The 24755-nt window shown below is 41.3% G+C and overlaps 2 protein-coding genes across 2 annotated transcripts in view; both read left to right on the plus strand.

Annotated features, from left to right (window-relative positions):
* Positions 1–5513, plus strand: part of pnpla3 (patatin-like phospholipase domain containing 3) — a 48182-nt gene extending 42669 nt beyond the window's left edge. The window contains exons 8-9 of the mRNA XM_047390194.1: positions 440–547; positions 3783–5513. Coding sequence (XP_047246150.1) covers positions 440–547; positions 3783–4005 — 331 coding nt within the window. The 3' untranslated portion in view covers positions 4006–5513. The remainder of the gene's footprint in view (positions 1–439; positions 548–3782) is intronic.
* A 3466-nt stretch (positions 5514–8979) lies between these two features.
* LOC124883359 (sorting nexin-4-like) overlaps positions 8980–24755 on the plus strand; it is a 60602-nt gene continuing 44826 nt past the window's right edge. Inside the window, exons 1-3 of the mRNA XM_047390458.1 lie at positions 8980–9118; positions 9358–9482; positions 10919–11057. Of these exons, the coding sequence (XP_047246414.1) occupies positions 9035–9118; positions 9358–9482; positions 10919–11057 (348 nt within the window). The 5' untranslated portion in view covers positions 8980–9034. The remainder of the gene's footprint in view (positions 9119–9357; positions 9483–10918; positions 11058–24755) is intronic.

The following is a 24755-nucleotide window of genomic DNA, read 5'->3' on the forward strand; positions in this document are numbered from 1 at the left end:
ACCTTTGAAAGAAAACTTGTTAGAGGCTGAAAAAAAGACTAGAGCTTGGGTTGGATGTTCACTCTACAGCAGGAGAACTAACCTAAACCTACAGTCAGAGTTATAATGGAATGGTTTAGATCAAAACATATACATTTTCAGAATGGCCTAGCTTAAGTCCAGAGCTAAATTATTCTGAGAATATGTGGCAAGACCAATGTTCACAGATCCTCTCCATGCAACCTGACTGAGCTTGAGGTGTGTTACAATACGGAAGGAACAAAACTGTCAGTCTGTGGATGTTCAAAGCTGTTAGAGACATACCCCAAAGGACCTAATGTCCCAATTAAATACTCTGAGGCTTGTGGTTGTAATGTGACAAAGCTAGAAACAGGTTCAGTGGTTATTATGGCTTAAACATTTATTCATTTAATACACAAATCTGCTCTGCTTGCTCCAGGTTTGTGGAGTGGATCCCAGAGGTACCTGCTGATGTGTGCTGGCTGTTTGGGGTCGCCGGTGACATGTATAGACAGGCCTGGAAAACAAACCCAGCTAGCTCTTTCAGGTGGAAAAGGAAATTTAAATTAAAATCATTTAATTTATTAACTGTAAAACTGTGTAGTTCATACTTATTTGGTCCATTTGTGTCAGCTCAGGTGTTAGGCACTTCTAGTTATCTGCTGTTAATAATCTTTCTTTAATTCCTTGGACCTGTTTTAACCTACTTTGGTCCAGCAGTTATAAAACAAATACAGTTGTAGACAAAATCACATGTTAGGTCTGGTGCCTATCTCCAGCAGTCATTGGGCATCAGTACACCCTGGACAGATCACCAGTATATCACAGGGCCACACAGAGACATGCATGACAATTGTGGCCTCACCACACTCATACCTCATAGGCTATTTAGAGTAAACTGTTGACCTAACATGTTTAACTCATGTAACATGTAACTCATGTTTCTGGACTCTGGAAGGAAACCAGAGTACCCAGAGAGATCCTACCCATGCACAGGGAGAATATGCAAACTCCATGCAAAAAAACTCCAGACTGGAATTCAAATCCGGGACCTTCTTGCTGCAAGGCAACAGTGCTACCAACTTTGCAGCCCTAGAATAACCCAATAATTTGTAATAAACGAAGATAACCCAATCTCTTTTAAACTGTTATTTTACTCTTCACTTACCGTGTTTTATATTAGAGTAGAGGTTTGTGAAAAATTATTTGACTTCTTCTAAGGCTTGTCTCAACCCCACTAATTTGGTAAAGTTTTGACCCAATATTTTATCAAAGCAGCCCACCGTACAACCCGACGACTCTTACCCAGCAGTTGAGTTATGAAAATAACCCAGCCTTTTTTAGTGTATATATAATTTGTTTAACTTAGTGATGATGTTACTGAAATGAATGAACAGTAATATTTTTATTTATTGAATATGACTGTGCTGCATAAAAAGACACAACCTATTTTTCTCATACTTTGACATCAAATCAGATTAAACCTTTCCTGTTAAAAGATTATTTGTATTGCTTTGTAAACTGTATGTTGGGTCAAATGATTTGGGTTTCCTTCCACAAGCGTCTCATAATACTTTGCTGGAATTTTGGCCCATTTCTTCATACAGAAGTGGTGTAGCTGAGCCAGGTTCAGAGGCCGCCTTGTTTACAAATGTTCCATGCCGCTGAGAATAGGGCAATGGTCAGTTAGATTTTGTTGTCTTTGAGCCACTTTTTAACTAATTTGGTGGTTTGATTATAGTTATTGTCCATTTGTGTTCAAGCTCTGACTTCCTGGCTGGATTAAGGTCCCTGTTAAGAACCCGAATACTATAGTAAAAGGAAAGCTAAGTATAACATACATAGCTAAATCTAACAATAAATAGCAATCAGTAAAAAATATACAGTGAAGACCAAAAAAAAAAGAAATATACACAGTTAAGTAGTGAATCTGAAATTAGCTTTGAATAATACTAAATACACATGTAAAGCATGTTAATATAGAACCTATAAGTGAGTGAAACATTGCATCTTTAGTGGGAGAAGTGTTTAGTACAGATCAGCGTGTAGTAAGAGAGTCTACAGAATGTGGCTCAAGTTCAGCAGTCTGACAGTTTCAGGGAAGAAGCAGTTTCTGAACCTGGTGGTCTTGCTCTGAATGTTTCTCAGCTGCCTGCCTGAGGCGAGGGGTTGAAACAGTCTGTGTGTGGGATGGGTGGAGTCCTTCTTGATGCGAAGGGCCCTCCCCCTGCATCGTGATGTGTAGAGGTCCGAGGTGGTGGGAAGACTGCTCCCCACAGTCTTCTGTGCAGCCTTTACCACCCTCTGCAGAGCCATCCTCTCAGCAGCAGTGGAGCTGCTGTGCCATAGGGCGGGATGCTCTTCACTGCACAGTGGTAGAAGCTCCTCAGGACTGAGCTCCTAAGTCCAGCATTCCTAATTTTTCTAAAGAAGTAGAGACACTGGTCAGCTTTCCTGACCAGACGGGAAGTGTTGGCACTCAAGGTGAGATCATTGGATACATGTACACCCAGGTACCTGAAGCTGGGGACCACGTCCACAGCTGCTCCTCCGATGTGCAGGGGAGGGAGAGGGCGCTTGAACCTTCTGAAATCCACCACCATCTCCTTAGTCTTCTTCACATTGATGCAGAGGTTGTTTTCTCTGCACCACTGCACCAGGTGCTCCACCTCCTCTGTATTTGGACTCATCACTATTCGTTATTCGTCCCACTACTGCTGTGTCGTCTGCAAACTTCACTATATGACAGCTGGGATGTCTCGCCGAGCAGTCATACGTCAGCAGAGTGAACAGGAGGGGGCTCAACACACAGCCCTGGGGCAAGCCAGTGCTGAGGGTGGAGGAGGAAATAGTGTTGTGGATCCTGACAGTCTGAGGTCTGTTGATTAGAAAGTCCAGGACTCAGTTCCCCACGCTGGATGTCCCTGGCCATAAGGCTGCCACGAGGATGCCACAGCCGGCCACCGGAACTACCAGTTCTGCCTGTCACTACCACAAATTGAGCTCGGCCCTGCTGCAATTCAATCAATTTCTCGACATGTTAGCAATGTAATGCTATGCAGACGTGCACAGCGCACCCTATCAAACAAGCTGGGTAGCTCGGTCAGCAGGAAGCTGAGGAAGAACGGCTGCTGATGTCACTCTGCTGCGCCCGCCGCTCGGAATGCTTTTTTGTTTTCGAGTTCTGAACAGTACTTTGCGGGCAGACCACGAAAACAAAAAAGCAATGTCTGCTTTGTTTTCATTTTGATTATGACATAAAATGTGCAGTCGTGAAGAAGAAAATGCAAATAGGATGATTACATTTCAAATTGAATTTTGGTATCTATTTGCTGGAGTACATTTTGAAAAATAAATCTCAAATGTCTTTTTCATTTTAATTAAGTGAAAGAATGAGCAGTCTTGAAGAAGAAAATGAAAATGCAAATATGATTATTGATTACTAATTTCATTTATGAGTCAAACAATGCAGCCACATTCTTAAAATGAAAAAGCATTTCTGAAAATGCTTTTTCATTTGAAATATGGTAACGATTTGCTTCCATATAGAACAGGAAAGGTTTAGTTTGATTTAATGCCAGACATTGAAAAAAAAAAGAATTTTGTCTTTTTTTGCATCATATATAAATGTCTGGTTTCAACTGTCAATTATAGATCAAATTTGTGGCTTTAGTCTTGTTAATTCATAATCTCTTGTTCCTAAAACAGTCCATTTGCTGTTCTGAACTTTAATGCATCTCTGCTCAAATAAAGTTTTACACATATTTTCCTGCCTTCTACAGCCTGAGGAAGTGCCTTAGTGTCCCACCGCTACCTTCAGAGACTGAAAGGCCCACACAGACCATTGTGCCTGCTTTTTCTTCCCTTGACCTCCACAGCCACTACTGGGACATCCCATCATCTACTTCCTCTACCTCCCACCACCTCTCTCTCACTGCCCCATCCTCTCAACAGCAAGCCTGCTTCTTTGTGGGCTCACAGGATGAACCTCAGAGCCCTATATAGCAGTGAAAAACATGTGAAGAACCTGGACTTTAGCTTGGATTCTGCTCTCTCTGAGTGGGGTTAAGATGGACTGATGGGTATTAAAAATTCTAATCAGCACTGTTGGTCACAGTTACTTCAAACACCACAATCTGAATTGAGGAAAATATATTTCCTTGGGCAATAAGGAAAACTTGACACGGCCCTCTGGAGAGCATATGTGTTTCAGGGCAGAGTAAAATAAAAATGCCCCTTTTCCATTAGTTCCTATTCAGTACAGTTGGACACGGCTCTACTCGCCTTTTAGGCTTTTCCATTAGTACTAGTTACATGAAACCATTACTTTTTTTAGTTCCTGGTTGGATGCGGTTCCAACCGTGTTGACCCATGGTGAAAACGCCACATCAGAAGACTGTCGGTCACTAATTGTGTAGAGGAAGGCATCACTAGTCATAGCATATTTTAATATCTATATCTTGTACCTTAATGCTATAGTCAAAAGCACACTTGCTATTGACCATCCTGTCCACACTGAGATGGTACTCAATTGTAATGGAAAACGAACCAAACCGTGTAGTGACCTGACCCGAGTCCAGTAGAGTAGGTACTGATGAAAAAGGGGCAGAACTTTACCTGTTTGCTGTATATTTGCACATATGTTGTATTTATTGCAATGTTTTTACCATCGAGATTTTATTTTTCTGTCCATAAACTAATCTATCTTTCCACTGATACATGACCGTTTCACTGTGATGTGGATTTCAGCGGGTGCTTTAAGATGGCTTTCATGTAAGGTTTGGAGGCGATAGAAAGTCAGCTCCTTGAAAAATGAATGATCAGCTGGTTTGCAGTATATGAAGTTTGCTCTCAGCATTTGTCAAGTTTGAATATGTGTGGAGAAATAGTTGAGTGTTCCACACTTTATACAAATTTCTAAAACCCAACTGGTCAAACAAGCAGAATATATTTTATTCATACATTAAAATTTGGGCACAGTCTTAGTTCTCATTGTAAAACAGCTTTTGCTATAAAAATGCAGTTCATTTACCATGCATTGTCTATACTATGTGCAACATGTCACAAGCTTTGTTTAAATTTGTAATTTTTAAACTGATAGTCCAGTTTTAATACATTCAATATACCATTGCCTTCAATTAAGTGGGCATTTTTGATAGGGGCGATATGGCTTCCTGCAGATCAGATGATAATTGATAAGTTAGGATTTTGAGATTTCAGAGAAAACAGAATAACAATATTGAATTAAATCTTTTTACCTTTATGATTTTGCAGCTGCTGGGTTGCAACATCGGCCTGGTCTGGCTATGGATGAGCTGAACAGTTAGAGAGGTTATTATATTGCTGATTTTAAGATCTGAAATATAGATGGCAGAGAAGTACAAGGGCTAAATCTTTTCATAAATTAGGTTTTGCTCTTATTTTTCAAACTAAAAATGCATCAACCCATTTATTAAAACTGTTTTCTTTGTTTTAACTTAATCTGTCTATTAAAAATCTGCTTTTCTGTCTCACTAAGCGTTTGGATTGATTGTGTGGCTTATTTGAAACCATCACAAATGGAACTTTTCTTTCTTTCTGACTGGGATGTTTGAGGATTTGTTCCACATTCAGTTTCATGGGACTAAAAAAACCAGAGGACTTTTATTTTCCTTCAGATGAAATGTCATCTGTTTTAATAATCTCCATCTCAGTTTAAAATGTTGCATCATTTCAGGTGTGACAAAAGTGCATTTTCAAAAACTCTTAAGCATTTTAAGAGTTCAGTTCCATCACTAAATTTTAAAGTTAATTTGGGCTCATTGCCCATATTTAAAGTTAAATTTTATAGAAATAGATTTTATTAATCCCAAAGGGAAAATAAATGTTGTAGATGCTAATGGCTGTGGGCAGGAAGGATCTCCTGCAGTAGTCTGTATTACAGCAGATTTGTAGAAGCCTCCGACTGAAGACTGTGCCATTATTTGTGTTGGTCACTTTTTATTAGAATTTTGTTAATCTAAAAACAACAAGGAAACTGTCTATTACCTGCTGGGCCAACTTGTGTAATGTTAGGGCCTCATATTTTGGCTTTAAAGCCAAACTCACCCATCAGTCCTCAATGACTATAGACCTGTTGCCTTGACATCCCACATCATGAAGGTCCTAGAGAGACTCCTGTTGGCCCACCTGAGTAAGCAAACAGTAAACCATCAGGACCCCTTAAGTTTGCTTATCGCTGTGGAGTTGGAGTTGAAGATGCCATCATACACCTGCTTCAACAAACCTATTGTCATCTGGACAAAGCCAGTAACACTGTGAGGATCATGTTCTTTGATTTCTCCAGTGCATTTAATACAATCCAACCTGATTTGCTTTGTCAGAAACTCCAGAAGACTCAGGTGGAGGCCTCAACAATCTCCTGGATCAAAGACTACCTGACAAACAGACCACAGTTTGTGAGACTGAAGGGTTGTGAGTCTAACCAGGTAGTCAGCAGCACAGGAGCACCACAGGGGACTGTACTCTCACCATTCCTTTTCACTGTGTACACCTCAGACTTCCAGTACAAGACAGACTCCTGTCATCTGCAGAAATACTCGGATGATTCTGCAGTTGTGGGGTGGATCGGAGATGGAAAAGAAGCTGAGTACAGGAAGGTGGTGGACCGCTTTGTGGCATGGTGTGGAAACAATCATCTCATTTTGAACGTGACTAAAACAAAGGAGATGATTGTAGATTTTAAGAGAAACAGGAATTTCTATCATGGGAGAAGAGGTGGAGGTGGTGGAGGAGTATAAATACCTCGGTGTTCACCTGGACAACAGACTAGATGCAACTGTGAAGCCATCTACAAGAAGGGACAGAGCAGACTGTACTTCTTGAAGAAGCTTAGGTCCTTTGGTGTTTGCAGCAAGATGCAAGTCTGTTGTGGAGAGTGTGATCTCTTCTGCCATCATCTGCTGGGGAAGCAGCATCAGAGTCAGGGACTTAAAAAAGCTCAACAAGCTGATAAAGAAGGCTGGCTCTGTTCGGAGGACTCCTCTGGAACCTCTGGAGATCATTGTGGAAAGACAGATTCTTCATAAAATGAAGAACATTATGGAGAACCCTGAGCATCCTCTTCATGAGATTGTCCTACAACAACAGAGTGTCTTCAGTCAGAGGCTTCTTCAGATCTGCTGTAAGACGGAGCGCTACAGGAGATCCTTCCTGCCCACAGCCATCAGCATCTACAATGGCTCTTTGAGAAAACCTTCATAATATGAGCTACAACAACATTTAATTTCCCTTTGGGATTAATAAAGTATTTTTGAATTGAATTGAATTGAATTGAATGTTGGGAAGGCCAAACCTGTGGGCCTGGGTACTAGAATAAAATGTGGAGCATGTTTGGTGCCCACAGAATATGGCTTATGTGGGGCTACGGTGGACATCACCTATCCATGGACCCCCTAACCATCTTAAAAAACACGAAGCCCGGAATAAATTTGTAATTTGCTCCCTCCGCAATCTTACCGTAATGGAAGGAGTAGAGTCGCAAGGAGAGAAAAGTTAAAGTTGTCCTTACAGTATTTAATTTTAGACCTGTGTTTAATGAGATGTTTTAGAATGTTGTATTACTGTTATTTAATTTGTGTGGTATTCTATCCACATACATCCCAATTCATCATCATTGTTCTGCTACTTTGTATTACAACTCATTTATCCCAGGACTATCAGACATGCAGGAAGGCAAAGATTAAAGGAAATTCTTCTGGCAACAAAAAATTTACAATCTCTAAGCCAGCTAGCTCACCAGAGAACTGAAGACTTAGATGTATCCTGCTAATTTTAGGCTGTTCTGAACATGTTCTATGGACGACATAAGTTTAGAAGCAGGAAGCACAAGATGAAAAACTGTTGAAGATTTAAATTACAGCATATAAGGGTACAGACTAGCCAAGGACTCTAGGGTAAAGGAAAGAATAGACTAATAAGGCAAGGAGAACTAACAGAAAAAAAACAAAGAACTCTGCACAACACTAATCAAATACCACAAACATCATTATCAATTATAAATATAATGTAACCATCCCAAAATATGTCAGTTCGTGCTTTCCCAGATGTTTTGTAGTATAAGGAAGAGTGGTCTAAAATCCCTCCACAGCATTCTGAGAGACTTGTTGAACTCAGAAAACCACTACTTCAAGCTATTGTTGCTAAAGGTGGGTTTACAAGCTATTGAGGTAAGAGGTGTACTTACTTTTTCCACACACAGTTTATCCATTTTAGGTTAATCTTTGTTAAATAAAATAATAACAACATGGAATACACCGTAGGCTATATAGTTTTGTACACTTACGGTTAAATCTTATAAATTTTAACCTATTCATTTTTTTTTTATTATTATCATTTTTTTAACCTGTTAAGGAATTTCGGAGGATACACTCTGTATGAACCAGTCAAGTCTAGAAGACAATCGTTTTGTCAAGTTTACTGAGCGTATTTCTCTATAATAATATCATATCTGAGAAAAGCAAAAATATATATCCTCATATTTTCTCATTATCCTGACACTTAGCGCATGCGTCCTGGAACCTCACCGCCATCAGTAGAGGGCACTGGGCAGACTTCATGTTAGTCTGTGCTGCGTGACTTCGTGTGTATTACGGTTAATATAAGCTGATTCCAAATAAATGCAGGAGCATTATCAGAGTGATTTACCATTTTTAAATATACACAGACATTTTAGCAAAAATTAGCACTAATGAAACATAAACAAATAACAATAGCAGATAAACATAATTACTAGTGTTTGAGAGCAACCAACTCACTGGTTTTCAGTTTCAAAATGAAACCACGTTTGAAAAGCCCTGCAAAAATATATTCAACATAGTGCTTTGATGTTTGTTTTTTCACTAACTCGTTTATTTATTTATATATTTGTTTAGTTATTAATTTAGACCTTAATGATTAGAGCCGGTTGTCCGTCCTAAACGAGCCGTAATATTGAGTATACGCACGCAAGGCGACACTGTGCGAGCTGTCTAGTTCCCTGGCCTGCTGAGGGAGGATGGCGGAAGATATTAAGGAAGAGTCGGTGGTTTCTACCGTTGAGTCGGACCAAGCAACACCTGATCGGACCCTAAATAACGCGGTAAATTAACAACCTCTTCTGGTGTGATGTCCTTTTGCTTTGCAGGGACATCGCTTTGTGCCGTAGTTTTAATTTGAGATTACCTCATGGCCCGTTTATATTACAGGCTAGTGAAATGGGCTGACGAACACATTTAATGCAGAGCTTTGTCAGAGTATTGTGGCCATCATGAGCCAGCCGTTAAATGTAATCTCAATGCTACCATAACACACATGATGCGGTTTATTGTGATGGGACAGATGCTGATAGAAGGCGCCTGTCTACTGCGGAGGATGGAGATCTGTGTTGCTGAAGCTGAGAAAAGGAGCGGCAAGAATGCAGTCAGCATGCAGGAGACCTTCACTGTCTACCTGGTTGAGACAAGGTAAGCATTGCATGCCCAGTATGTTGTTTAAAAATGTCCTGTAGTCTGAGACCTGGACCCTGTTCTGGAGTAAGTATGTGTATCCCCTGGGTTTTTTATAGTCAGAAAGCCAGGTAACCCAGACATTTTTCACCTCAGAAGTTTCAATAACTTATGATGTGGAGATCAAGTTAGAAAAGGGCAGCTAAATATAATAAAAATCACCAACTCATGATAGAAAGTTTGTTACGCTTTGTTATCCAATCTACTATTAAGTAAAAAGAGCTAACAGAATATGTCCAGAACAAACTTAATTAACAAATTATCCTAACAGAACAGTATACACAACTCACCAGTCTTGTCTATTTATCTATCTATAATCATATTTGTTTTCATGATTTCTGATTCACCAATCACTTCCCAAACTAAATTCCCAAACTGTTCTTCATTGACTGCAAGCGAAAAGGAGTCATTGGTATTTTAAAACATCCATCTTAGTTAAGTGTGGGCACCTCACTCACATTTAACCGATGTATTTGTGTTTTCTGCAGCTGTATCTTTAGGCCTTCCTTTCTAATTCCACATTTTTCTATGTTTTCTTAAAAGTGCACCTTGTACAGCTGTTTCACAGGGAGCTTTAGGGACAGAAAATATCTCAGTTTCAGTTGTATGTCTACTCTTTTTCTTATTAGGTCATGAGCCAACCTTTAACTTCTTACACATCAATAGTTGCATATGTTGAATATAGAAAGTGAATGCTGTGTAATTCAGTTGGTAAAGGTTAAACAGAACAACAGCTTATAACATGATCTTACCTGATTTAACTGTATTTGTATCATCGTGGTTTGCTGCCATTTTCTTTTTGTACTTGCTAGGTTGCAGCTAGACACACATTTATTGCACACATACTTTATTTATTTATTTTTTTGGATGTTGAATGAGTGTAGTGTTGAGGATTCAACTTTAATTCTCTGTCAAACCACACTCATGCATTGACGTGGTCTCTGCCACGCTAACGCTCGCTATTTTGCAGAAGCAATAGTATAGCTTTTCTTCTTAAATATGTGCATATGTCACCCAAATGCCATTATTAAAATTTCTAATTCCGTCAGCTAGAAGTATGCAATTCGAGGCATATTTCCTCCCATTGCCATAGTGAATCATGTAATCTGCCTTCCATTGATAAGGGCTTCTTATATTGTGCTTGTGCTTCACTACAGGTGACTTTGACTTTGAGTTGTGTAACCCTATTGTTATCACCTGTTCTGAAATTGAAAACACTGAGTATCACAGAGCAGAGTAGGTCTTCTCAGGGTATGTGCTTTCTACACAGAGCTTGTTAACCCTAGTTTCTGAAACAGGACCCTGATGTTTAAAAATGCATGCAGTTGCACTTCCTCTTGTTGTGATGTTGCAGAAAATAACTTCTGTTTTTTGTCCTCTAACAAAATTTAAAGACCAATGGATGCAATTGCTGAAGGCCGTAACCCACCCCCTGACTCTCTGTGGAGGAGATACAGTGAGTTTGAACTGCTGAGAAACTACCTGATAGTTACGTATCCATACATCGTGCTGCCCCCTCTGCCTGAGAAAAGGGTGAGTTCTGCGTGGCTTCTTCTAACATTAAAATAATACTTACATTTATGTCCCTTATCCTGTGTTTGTTTACAGCTTTACAATACTGCTTCAGTTTACTAAGATATGTTTCATTATTTTAGTTCTTTGATGTATTTAGACATGAATTGTATTACTTTGGTAAGCAAGATGCATTGTGACACCTTGTTTGTTGGTCAGACCAAGGCATTTAATTCTGTTGAAAATGAGCTGAACTCAAAGACAATGGTTTGAGTGATGGGGATTAGGACTGCTTCACAACTTTCCTTTCAGATAGTGTTACTTTGTAGGTGGATGTCTCTTCAAAGAGTAGTCGTAGATGGTGATGGCTGTGGGCAGGAAGGATCTCCTGTAGTTGTCTGTATTTCAGTGTATCTGTTGTTGTATGGCTCTGTTGTTGTATAACAGTCTGATGAAGAGGATACTGTGGGGTTGTCCGTAATATTCTTGATTTTATTAAGAATCCTCTTTTGCACGTTCATCTCCAGAGGTTCCTGAACAGTCCCCAGAACAGAACCTGCCATCTTTATCAGCATGTTGAGCTGGCTCTGATGCTATTACCCCAACAGATGGTGGCAGAAGAGATTGCACTCTCCTCAACAGACTTGTAGAAGATTTGCAGCATCTTGCTCCAAATTGCTGAAGGACCAAAGCTTCCTTCAGAAGGACAGACTGCTAATTTTCTTCTTGTAGATGCATCTCTAGCCAGGCTGTTTTCCAGGTGAACATAGAGGCATTTAAACACCTCCATCACCTTCACTTTTTCTCACGTAATGAAAATAGTGTTTGAGCTATTTCTGCTTCACCTGATATTTTCAATCATCTCCTTTTGTTCACATTTAGGATAATTGTTTCCACACTATGCCACAAAGTGGTCAACCAGGTCTCTGTAATAATTTTCTTGTCCATCCCTGACAGGTGTCTGTCTTGTACTGGAAGTCTGATGTATAACAGAGTGAAAAGCAATGGTGAGAGCACATTACCCTGTGGTGGTCCTGTGCTGCTGTTTGCTTGATTTGTCTTACTCAGTTGGGCCTACAGGAGTCTCTCTAGGACCTTCATGTATGGGATGTCAGGGCAACAGGTCTATAGTCATTAAGGCCTGATGGGGGAGTTTTCTTTGGTAAAAGAACAAGGCAGGTGGTCTTCAATAACACTGGAAACTTCTTCTCTGCCAGGCTAAGGTTGAAGAGGTGCTGCAGAATCCCACAGACCTGTTCTGCACTCAATCACACCAGTTGCCTCTTCACCTGACATCTTGAGACACACAGGTGGAATGCGGAGGCAAAGGGAGGATCAGCATCTTCTGATTTGGTTGAAAACAAACATGTAGAAGCAGAAGCATTCATGGCTGAGGTGGAAGATAAAGCATTTGAGGTGTGACAGGAAAGTATCCCAGTCTGTAGCCTCAAACAACCTCCCAGGGCTTCTTCTGCTTCCCGTGACCATCTCCTCGCTGTTCTCTTTATTACTGGTTGTCTCTGAACAAGGCTTTTATGTTTGGATCAGAGAAAAACAAGATTATGATCTATTTTGCCAAGAGGAGGTCTTGCTTTAGAGATGTCTGAGTCCTTGACATTTGCATAAAACAATTCAAACATTTTGTTTTCTTCGGTAAAGCAGTTGACAGACTGTCGAAACTGTGGAAGTGTAGCAGAGAGTGGGGAGTGATTACAATCACCAGAGATTGCCACAAACACATTGGGTTGTTGTGTCTGTAGCTGAACAACAACTGAGATGATGACATCACATCCAGTGTTGGCGGTTGCCAAAATAACATGATGAGCTCTCCTGATAAATAATATGGACAAAAAATAATATGGTGAAGGAGCGTAGTAAGGCGTATTGCGTCACTTCCTATTTTCACTGTTGCCCTCGGTGGATTGTTTGATGTGTGAAGGCTCTGTTGATTTCATCAGATTTTTCTTTACTCTGGCATCTCTGACTTGTTATAAAACATACGTACATTAAAACACATATCTTCTGTTGCTGCATTTAACGTTTGGGAACCCTCTGTGTTTCACACAGTTTTTCTTGTAGTGGTATGGGGTCGCTAGCTTAGCGTTAGCGTTAATTGGCAGCTCCATAATCAGAAATGGGCACTAGACTACACCAGCACCCATAGTCAAATATTTGCCAGGGGCCAGAACGGGCGACATCAAATCCTACCTGAAACTGCTGGCTAAGGATAAGCGTAAATACAGTAAGATTGTTATTCGGTGGGGGAACTTTGACCTTATTTTGACACGTAAATCACTCTTGCACGAAATAAACACAAACGGTTCTCTTTACATATTTGAACATTTATTGAAACCATTTAGCCCTGATATAGTTACTCTTCTCGTCCAAAAACCTTCACCTAACATGCACTGTTCTATACAAAGAGTAAAATGATTACCTTACTAATAATAAAAAGAAACATGCGCATTGAGTGTCTTCGCAGATCAAACCAGCAGTTTTACGGACAAAATGTGCAATTTGGGTTAACCTGGAGAATGAAGCCCTCCTGGTGTGCTGAAATCTACATTTTGGTGATCAGCTGGTAGAACAGTGGAGCCACGTCCGTAGCCACTAGCAGCTGATTGCCCCAAATCTCGAACAAAGGGTCATAAAACTCTGAGACGGGAACTCGGTGGAAAACCTCCATTAATAAAACTGGGACAAAGGAGTGGTCAGGTCACGAGGTCCAAACCGCAGCTGCTTTGACTGTAAAACTTTGTCTAACTCCTGCCTGATTTTGGATCAGCCGGACAAAAACAAACGCACCTTGCTGATCGCATCCGCGCTCAACAATCAAGCAACACTAGCACAGCAAATCAAAACAGCTCAGCATAAAACACTTCAATCAATAATGCATGCAACAAATTAATTTCTTGGATTACCTACTGGTGATTCTAAATCACCTTAAACTACGCCTCACCCTGCCCAGACTTCTAAATACACCTATCCGATTTAATATGAAAAGAACAAAATTACTTTGACATTGATTTCTTCTCTTCTCCGGCATGAGGATGGGTAGGTCTGAAGAAAAACGGAGGTGGGGGGGACCACAGTGTCACGCGTCCTTGATCAACTCACAAACGGTAAACTTCTAATTCGTCCAAAACGGGGAAAATATGAGCAACCGTTGCAGTCAACTAAAAAACGAGGACAAAAACTCGTCTCCTTCTGTGGGTTTTTCACCTGCGCTGGAGTGTCAGCGGGGTCTTCGATCTGTTATGAATCTTCGGACCTTCTTGTATCAGACAGAATTCCAGCTTTCAAGCTTTTCTGGGAATGGCCGTGTGGAGCAAAAGTTCGCCTGCGAGTTTCTGTCGCTCCGGATATGCGCCCCGTTGCGTCGTCCTCTGCTTTCTGCTCTCGGTGGAGGAGGACGCTTTTTCTCTGTCTCCCACCCCCTCCCATATCTGCCTTGCTTCAGCTCTGTGTCTTGTCTTTGGAGCCTTTTCTTGCATATCTTCCAAATTCTTAGTTATGGATTTGGTCAGCTGGTCTCTGAATGCAATTGATAAAATTTTCTCGAGCAGAAGACAGGGTGAAGGAGAGCCTAACATGTCCAGACTGGACGTTTTTCTCTGGATACACAATGGACTCCTGGCAAAAGTGGAGGATTGTGTGTTTGTCGATAATGTTAGTCGAGGATGTGGAAGGTATGTATATAATTGAATGTTTAATATCAGGATTTCTGCTTTTTGGAGTCCTGGCATATCGAGAAATTCGGAGAGTGTCAGCAGCTGTTTTGGCAATTGTGAGGCTGCCTGGCATGTGTGATGTGATCTTCAGGGCGATCAGCACTCAGACTGAGATGTTACGTGAGCTGAATCGCAGACTGGATGTGATCCTTACACAGGATCGCAGGCAGGTTGTGGTTCCTGGACTCAGGGGTGAAATGGGATAAATCTTGGAGAAAGTTGTTCGCTCGGATCTGGCGAAAGACCAGGAATTTGGCTGTTTGGATTTGCCTTTGAGAAGCACCAGCAAGACTCTCAAGGCTGACGGAAAATTAAGAGTCAGCCCAACCCAAATAATTGTTGTTTTTCTGAATCTGGGTCCCCTGCACAGCCTTGATGGCTGGCTATCTTCAACTTATCCTGGAAGTTATGTAAACATGACGCTCTGCTCCCTCTGCCCCCTCCCTTCCCTGAGGACATCTGTGGACCTGCTCAGAACTTTGTGGCCGGTTGATGAACATTCCAACGTACCATCAAGGACAATGGCTTCTGTGACAGTGCTTCATGGACTTACTTGCACACACTCACTCACACACACACGCATGCTCAAGATAAACATATGCACCCCTCACACCACCTTCACCTTCATGATGTTGTTTTGTAAACTTGTTGCTTCTTTGTGCTGAGGTTTTTTGCAATCTCCAACTGTATCCTGTTAAGGATAAAGTGTGAAATATGATTTTTTTTCCCTCTACTTTCCTAATGTGGCCTCTTTTCTCATCTAGCAAGGGCAGCGCCTGTGAGTGGGCAGCAAAGCCTCGGTGACCCGTCCTCCCCTTGTCTTGTGTCATGATGTCTGTTTGGATGGGTTGTACTGGAATTCTAATTTCCCCTCGGGGATCAATAAAGTATCTTTGAATTGAATTGAATTGAGACACGCTGGAAATGGTGGCAAAAACTTAATTTCCTCAGCTTTTTATACATCCGATGATGTCAGCTTCGATCTCCATCACTCCGACGAATGCTGAGCTTCGCATGTCGACCAAAACGGATGACACCAACACCTCAAAATACTGGGCGAGGAGAAGGAGTCACCTCCATCTTTCTGTGAGGGGTCATTGGGGACATTATTCTGAATTTAATCTCACACACACTACTGAAATGTTACATGCTTTTATACAGACCACTGAAAAGCTCTCATACACACTACTGAAATGCTACATGGTCTTACACACACCACTGAAAAACTCGCATATACACTACTGAAACGCTACCTGCTCTTACACACACTACTGAAATGGCTACATACAAACACTACATGCTCTCAAACACACTACTAAAACGCTACATGCTCTTACACACACTACTGAAATTTTCTTACACACATTACTGAAATACTCTGATACACACTACTGAAATGCCCTTACGCACACTACTAAAATGCTCTTATACACACCACTGAAATGCTTTTACACAGTAGAGTGTATGAGTAGTGCAATAATCTGTTTGACGGTTTCAGTCAGGTTTTAGGGCTCATGGAAACAGCACCAGTGAAAGTCACTAATAATATGGTCCTGGCCTCAGATAATGTATTTGTGTCTGTATTGTTCTGTTAGATCTCAGTGCTGCATTTGATACAGTCGATAACAATATTCTCTTAAAAAGGCTGGAACATGCTTTAGGAAGGGACGGACTGGGACTACAAAACAGCCCTGGACTTTGCCTTGGCCAGCCAAAACCGATCGGTGCACAAAAATGTCTGGCAAGAGTATCACAATTTCTCTTTTTGTTTTTAATACTGCAAATCTACTATTTCACATTCCAGTCCTGTAGATGGCAACAATGTGTCCTTAAGTTCACGTGTCACTATAGTTCAAATGACAGCACTAGCACCAATGTTAACTCAATAAAGCACAGTATTCTAGTCGTATTTAAATAGAAAGTAGGGTTTCAGAACACTGCAGTCCCTCTGGCGGAACCTGTATAAACAGGTATGTGAAACACAGGACATACTATGAGTTATGATGAGTCATAATTTAAAGATGTTGTAATTAAACAATTTAACCTGAATACTCACAAAGAATGGGGGGTTGAATACTAACCTTAAACAAACCTAGCAATGATGTGTGGCATTTTACTCAATGTTGTGGTATAAGGAGTTTCTTCAACAGGTCGCTTTTTGCTGCAACTTTGTCTATGACCAAGTCATTGTCAAGGGACATGAGGATGTCTTTCTTTGTGCTCATAAGCATAAATGCTTCCAGGTTTTCCTGTGACTGTGTGCTCCTTATGCGACTTTTGATGTGTTTTAGAACAGAGAAATTTCTCTTACAGGCTACCTGTGTCACAGCCAGAGTAAGGAAGAACTTGTACCCTAAGCCAAGTTTCAGAATAACTATGGTGTTTAAAGTGGAGCTGTTTTAACTACCAATGTTGGGAGTAACGGCGTTACAAAATAATGGCGTTAGTAACTGCGTTACTTTTTCAGTAACAGAGTAATCTAACTAATTACTTTTCTCATTTTCGTAACGCAGTTATGATGTTTACAATGTAACGTGATGCATTACTACAACTCAATAAACAGGGTTTAATAAGAGTAATCTACTGTTGCGGAGAGATCTACTTTTCTCCAATGAGTGTTTTTTAAAGTTCTTCAAGGAAAAAGCAGGAGGTGGGGGAGGGGGCACGGACATATAGCGGCATACGTGACGCCGATTGGGTGAGAAGGCATCAGGTAGGTGTGTTTGCACCACACAGAGTAAACCAACAGCAAGAGAGAAACGTGACGATGGACGGGAGTCTTGCAAATTCAAAGACAGGGTTCGAAAGTTAGAAGTATAGGCAATATTTTACATTCGCTGAAGTTAAAGGCAAAAATGTGCATGTGATTTGCAAGTTATGTCCAGGAACAAAGAAATTATCCACGTCTGTGACCAGCAACTCCAACCGTATGAAGCATCTTGCATCATCTCACCCTTCCACACTTGTGACTAACTACCCAAGCCCTGCTGCAGCCAGAGCGAGCTCCAACAATCCTACACAAACAGAAAACAGAAAAGGCTTGATTTCTCTGGTCAACTTGTAACATCATTTCAAATTCTGAAAGTAACTGAATAGTTATTTTGCATAGTAACTACTTACTTTTATAGTGCAATAACTGAGTTACTAACTGTGTTACGTTTTGGGAGAAGTAACTGGTAACTATAACTAATTCCTTTTTTAAAGTAACGTTCCCAACACTGTTAACTACTAATTAATATTTTACTTTAATTATGTAATAAAAAAATTTTTTAATGTACTGAGCAACGCAGACTGAGTATACATAACGTCAGCCACCATGCAATACTACTAGAAGTAAAAAAACATTTTTGTGAACTGAAATAAAAATAAAATCGAAAAAACGAAAACTAAAACTAACTGAAACTGTAATTAGTGTTCACTAAACTAACTAAAATAAACAGAACTTATAGATATAATGTGCTTAGTTTTAATTTGTATATCTCTATAAGTATGAAGTCTAGTCTCAGTTGTTGTTTTTTTTTCTTGGTGTGCCGCATTACGCCAGCAGATGGCAAGTACGTCAGTCAAGTCATCTGAGCGGTCCGTCCACACCTAGCGTCATGTCAGCAAACTTTGGGATAAAGCGCCAGAGTCCAAATTGGGATTACTTTGAATATGACTGCGTTTTAGATAAAACCAAATGTCTTGTAGTGTAGGGTGACCAGACGTCCCCAAGTTAGATGACTTGTCGTCGGCTAAAGCTGTACCTGTAACCTGGTCGCTCAGGTTCACACACGAGCCCTAGCTAGCCCAGACCAGGTTCAGGTGCTGGTGCAGTCTGCCGGTCTCCACCCCAGAGGGAAGGGGACCACCTGGCTGTCCCTATGGGGTATTGGCACCTGGACCTGGGAGTATAGAGTATGTATGGGGAGTGTGAGTGAGTGTACGACGTCCGTTGTTGTTTGTCTTTATGTTGGGTGTGTTTTTTTATGTGTACGCATGAGGGTGGGAATGTGTGATTGTGATTGTGTGTGCCTGTTTTTTGTGTCAGGTTGGGTCTTGGGCTGCTCCCTCTCCTGGATCAGTTTAGGCCCCCATCGAATGTGGGGGCCTATTCCCTCCCTCCACACTACCTGCCGGTGGTTGGTGTCTCTGCCGCCGGTGTACTTGTGGTTCTTGGTATCCGGGACTGGGTGCTTTGGTGTGTGCTTGCTCATTCCTGGTCGCTGCTTGCCGGGGCCTGGACCCCTGGTCTCTGTCGAGCCTCTGCCTGGGGAGTGATATGTTCCAGGGTCTTGGGTCTCTGGGTCCATGGCTGGATCTGCTTGGGCATAGACGGCTGCCTGTGGGCTTGTTGCTGCAGCTCGCTGGGGCTTTTGCACTGTGGCTGCTGTGTGGTTCTCCTGGGATTCTCCCCTGCTCCTCTCTGGAGGGGTTACAGTAGTCCCGGCGGTGGTTCTCCTGGGGTTCCTGTGCTCTGGGGGGCTGTGGATGTGTGTGGCTTGGATCTCCTCCATATCTGTCCCGGGTCCAGGGGGGCGGGTCTGTGGCACCTCACTCTCACTATTGCATATTTTTATGGAGAAACCTTGTATACACAAGCGCGCTTACACTCAGACCGACAGGTGTTTAGATTCAGGTGTTAACAGATACATAAATGTTCTATTTTGAGCCGCATTTACCTCTAAATACATCTTGCATTCATAAGTACCGGTAAAAAAGTTTGTAATACGAACGTTTCTGTAGATGTAGAAGCAAGCAGAGTGTTATCTTGTATTCTCTTCATCTTTCTTTCATTTCTCCATTATATTCTCTTTCTATCCCCTTTTCCTTTTTGCCCCACAATTCTCTCTTTCGTGCTTCTTTTTTTTCCCCTTTCCATTTCTGTCTCTGTGTCGGTAACAATTGAAATAATCCCAAAGCAGTTTCTAATAAAGCTTCTTTTTATGAATATCAAGCAGAGCTTTAAAGCAGTATAGTGCCATGGGCTTTTTCATGGCACTCAGACAACAATTCTAAGTGCTACTCTGCTGGACAGGACTCGGTAAAAAAAAAAAAAAAAAAGCTGTCCCGGGAAATGTCCCGGATTTAAGCGTTTCGTGAATTAGAAATGCTCTGCGTAGACAGTTATTACGGTACCCGGGGGTAGAAAGTGAGTATGTTGCGTGGAACAACCGCTGTTACGGTAGCTGGTTGCGCTACTGTTAACGATACAGACAGAGTAGAAGAAGAAGAGCTAGCTGAGTGTGCCGCCTTGGACTGGGCTGATCCTGGCCGTGATGAAGGTTTGTTTCGTGGTAGGAAACGTTACTACTGTTGTTAGCATAAAAAAAATGGTAAAAATAAAAACAAATGGCTTGAATGTGTTTTGTTTTACTAAAGGTGAGGACACAAATGCTAATAAACCAAGTTTTTATGAACGAACAGAACACCAAATAGGAAGACAAGAACACAGCTCCCTGATTTGGGAAATTGGAGCAACAGTGTCAACGAGGATTTGTCCAAAGTAAAATGTTTTAGAATTGATTTGTGACCTTCAGTTTATATTTCCTGAGTTAGTTATTAGTTGTTTTGCTAATTTATTATGGTGATTTGTGAACTACACTGAGATGTGTATTCCACTCAGTGTGGACATATGAAAGTTACTAAAAAGGAGTCAGTAACAGGGAAAGTGAATGAGGCACGAACTGCATGAACTGAGACTGATGAGAAGGGAGACAGAATCACCTGGTTAAATGTGCATTTCTTCTGTTGTATGAGCCAGTAGCTCCAAGTAAAAATTGTTGTTTTTTTCTTTTTGCTAAATATGGCAATTTTGGTATTTCATTAACTGAGGAAAATTGTTAAATAATTAAAGAAAAGTTAATATTTAAAGGATTATCATAGTTTCCTATAAATATCCAACTACTAAATGGTATCTGAATCAAAAATACAGTTTTATTTGTTAAATTGTAATTTTTCAGTATGTCATACGCTCTAATCTTTTTGGTCTCTTTTAGAATAGTGAACGTCTGATAGAAAAAGAGAGAGTAGGAAAGAAGAGTAAAGCTAAGAGCAGGGAAAGAGCAGATGAGTGTTAGAAGGAGTAAAGAAGACAGACATTACTATTGTGCTTTATTTGTTTTATTACTCTTACGAAATGCTAACAACAGTGTGGATAGACTTTCCTGGATATTTATAGTTTAATTATGAATAAATATTTTTAAATAAATGAAACTGTAACTGTACCGATGTTTTCATTATATCTTGATAAAATTTATTTATTTTAATCTCTGAGCTGGAAATGTCCCCGGATTTTATTTCAGAAAAGACTAAATCTATAACTTAAACAAATAAAAACTAAACTGAAACTAAGCATTTTTGAAAAATAAAAATTAAACTAAACTAGCAAACAAATGATAAAAACGAATTAAAACTAAAATAGAATTCAAAATGTGAAGTTAAAACTACATAAAATTAAAAACTAATGAAAATTGCAAAACTATTAAAACTTTGTTGCAGGTATGACGCTGATGTCACATCCGCATAAGCGAAATGCGCCTTACTTTCTTCCGCTTTGAGGAACTATGACTGCAAAGAAAGACAAACTCGTGTTTCAGAAGCAAGTAAAACAATATCATGAACACTGCTGTGTCCCTAAGTACACGGCAACTTCAAAATATAATGGACTTTTAAGTTTCCACGGCTCAATCAAGCGATGCTGAATCAAAAAGGCTTTGGTTAATGAGTATTCGTTGCGAGAGGTTTCTGCACTTCACTCCAGATCAGATCATCCAGCCTAAAACCTTTGGGGGGAGAAGGAAGGTAAATAAAGAAGCTGTCCCGTTATTGTTTAAATGGAAGGATTACTCTATACAGCCTCCAAGACCGACTGTTTGGGACCGAGTGAGGAGACCTGAGCCAGAAAACGCAGCAGAAGAGCAGCCTGCGGACTGCAGTCCTACTTTGGACCATGACTGTTGCTCTGTCCAAGAACCTGCTGGCCTCAACATGGCAGTGAATGAAAACTGCAAGTTAAAAGAAGAAATAGAATCTTTAAAGAAAGAGATTGAGGAACGATTTGCAGGGTCCGATGATAACATTCGATTCTACACAAGGCAAGCTAATATAGTGCAAACTAGCTAGACATAACACAAATTAATAGTTTAACTGAAATGTGAACAAAGGTGGGTAGTAACTAGTTACGTTTACTTTGAAAATCAAAGTACTTGTAGGAGTATTTTTACTTGAGTGCAGTTTTGGTTACTCAACCTACCTCTGTTTACTTCACTCAATAAAGAACAGAGCTACCCAAAAATGCAACAGACACAGACTTACAGTTCTTGTACAGTTCATGTTTGGTCATAAGCTTTATTTTTCAAGTTATTTTTATTTTTACAAATGCGGTGAACGTCTTTAATCGTCAGCTTAGGCAAGCCCTGCAATCACCTTGTATAAAAAGTCGTTTTCAATAGACCGGAAGTAATCCCTCCACATATCCCTGAACAAGGAAGTTGACGTGCAAAGAGCCTATTCTCTTTCTCATCGTCCTTTTCATGCTTACTTGGCTTGTATTAGTCTGTGGACGTTCCACCTGCTCAACTTTCTGTCTTTCATCCTCACAGGTGGGCCTATCATGCTGAGGCTGCTCAACCGTCTGGGGTTCCACTTGTCCCAGCCTTTACAAGCTCCTCTTCACCAATTCTTGGATCATGTTTCAATGTTAATATGTGCTGTAGTGCTGATGCAGCTGCTGCTAAACATGTCGGTTAATTTGTGACATTTAGTGGCTTCAGCAGATATTGTCTCATTTTTTTCCCTCACATTCTCAGTCCCAACCTTTTCTTCGTCAGCTAACGGCTAGCATTCAACTTAAGGACGCATTGTTGCCACCTACAAGACTGGAATGTGGAACAGTAGATCTGCAAGATAACAAAAAAAAGAAAAAATATGTGTTGCGGCCGTTCTGTGATTCTACAGAACTTACAGATGGTTAGTCCACGCCTGGCTGTAGGGATCAGGGGAACAGCACTAGGCTGGTTTAAATCTTATCTGTCTGACAAATTACAATTTGTTCATGTAAATTAACAATCTTCTTCAAACTCCAGGGTTACTTGTGGAGTAACACAGGCAAACCACACTGAGATGGATGAAGACAGGACAGACTGAATAATGGCAGTGTAGAAGATGACCAGCAGGTCCTGTGGAAGGTTGTACTTCTTGAGTTGCCTCAGGAAGTACAGTCTCTGCTGGGCCTTCTTTCGAACAGTGTCTATGTGTGAAGACCATCTCAGGTCCTCAGAGATGGTGGTTCCTAGGAATCTGAAGTGGTCCACAGCCGACATGGTGTTGTTGAGGATGGTGAGGGGGGTGTATGGGGGTGATGTTCTCCGAACGTCCACCACCATTTCCACGGTCTTGAGTGGGTTGAGTTCCAGGTAGTTCTGACAACACCAATGTACCAGTCGATCCACCTCCTGTCTGTATGCACACTCATCACCGTCCTGGATCAGTCCAATGACAGTGGTGTCATCTGCAAACTTCAGGAGTTTCACGGACGTGTCCGCTGAGGTGCAGGCATTTGTATAGAGGGAGAAGAGGAGTGGGGATAGAACACAGCCCTGGGGAGCACCAGGACTTAATGATCTGGTTCGGAAGAGGATGCTCCCCAGCCTCACCTGCTGCTGTCGGTCCATCAGGAAGCTGTTGATCCACTGACAGGTGGAGGCTGGGACATTGAGCTGGGTGAGCTTCTGGTGGAGGATGTCTGGTATGATGATGTTGAAGGCCGAGCTGATCCTGGCGTACGTCGAGGTGTTGCAGGATGAAGTGTAGGCCTAAGTTGACAGCATCATCTGCCGATCTGTTTGCTCGGTAAGCAAACTGCAGGGGGTCCAGCAGGGGGCCTGTGATGTTTTTCAGGTGCTTCAGCACCAGCCGCTCAAAGGATTTCATGACCACAGACGTCAGGGCTACAGGCCTATAGTCATTTAATCCTAGGATGGTGGGTTTCTTGGGCACCGGGATGATGGTGGATCGTTTGAGGCAGGAGGGGACCTCACACATCTCCAGTGACTTGTTGAAGATCCGGGTGAAGATCGGAGCGAGTTGTTTGCACAGGCTTTCAGGCATGATGGGGAGACGTTATCAGGTCCTCCAGCTTTCTTTGTTTTCATGCGCTGAAAGAGCCTATTTACATCTTCCTTGGAGATCTTTAGTGCAGGCAGAGGATCTCAAGGTAGGGAGTTGGTAGCTTTATGAGAAGAACTTGTTCCTGGATGGGATGTGGAGGAGATGATTTGAGGCATGAACGGCTTCCTGTCATGTCTGCAGTAGAAGCCATTCAGACAGTTTGCCAGGCGAGGATTCTGTTCAGGATGGGTGGGGGGGGCTCCTGTAGGCAGTCAGGTTTCTCAGACCGGTCCATACAGCTGAAGTGTCACCAGTAGAAAGGCTGTTCTTAAGCTTCTCACTGTAGCTTCTCTTGGCTGCTTTGATCTCCTTTGTTAGTTTGTTCTTGGCCTGCCTGTACCGCGCCCAATCTCCACAGCTGTGAACTTCTTCTTTGTCCTTGCGCAGATTCCTGAGATGTGAAGTAAACCATGGCTTGTTATTCCCAAAGGTGCAGAAGGTCTTGGTCTGCACACACATGTCCTCACAGAAACTGATGTATGATATCACCACATGAGTGAGTTGGTTTAAGTCAGTGGCTGAGGTTTCAAAAACAGTCCAGTCTGTGCATTTAAAGCAGGCCTGTAGCGTCTGTAGGTGAAAGGATTCCTGGATTGCATCAAATTAATATGTCACATTAGTTCCCAAATCTTGTATTACTCCTTACAAGTCATGGTAGTTATGGATTTCTTAAGATAGCGTAGAGACATAATATCTGTAAGTCAACTTTAATCCCCCATTTCCTGTCGGGATGTTTCAGTTGATTGTGTAGATCAAGTAATAAAAGGAAGATCTGAAATGGGCTTATAAATCAATTGTAAAGTCTTTCGATTGACTACCTCTCTTTGTAGAATTGTCT

This window comes from Girardinichthys multiradiatus, chromosome 17, assembly GCF_021462225.1.
Source record: "Girardinichthys multiradiatus isolate DD_20200921_A chromosome 17, DD_fGirMul_XY1, whole genome shotgun sequence".
Lineage (NCBI taxonomy): Eukaryota > Metazoa > Chordata > Actinopteri > Cyprinodontiformes > Goodeidae > Girardinichthys > Girardinichthys multiradiatus.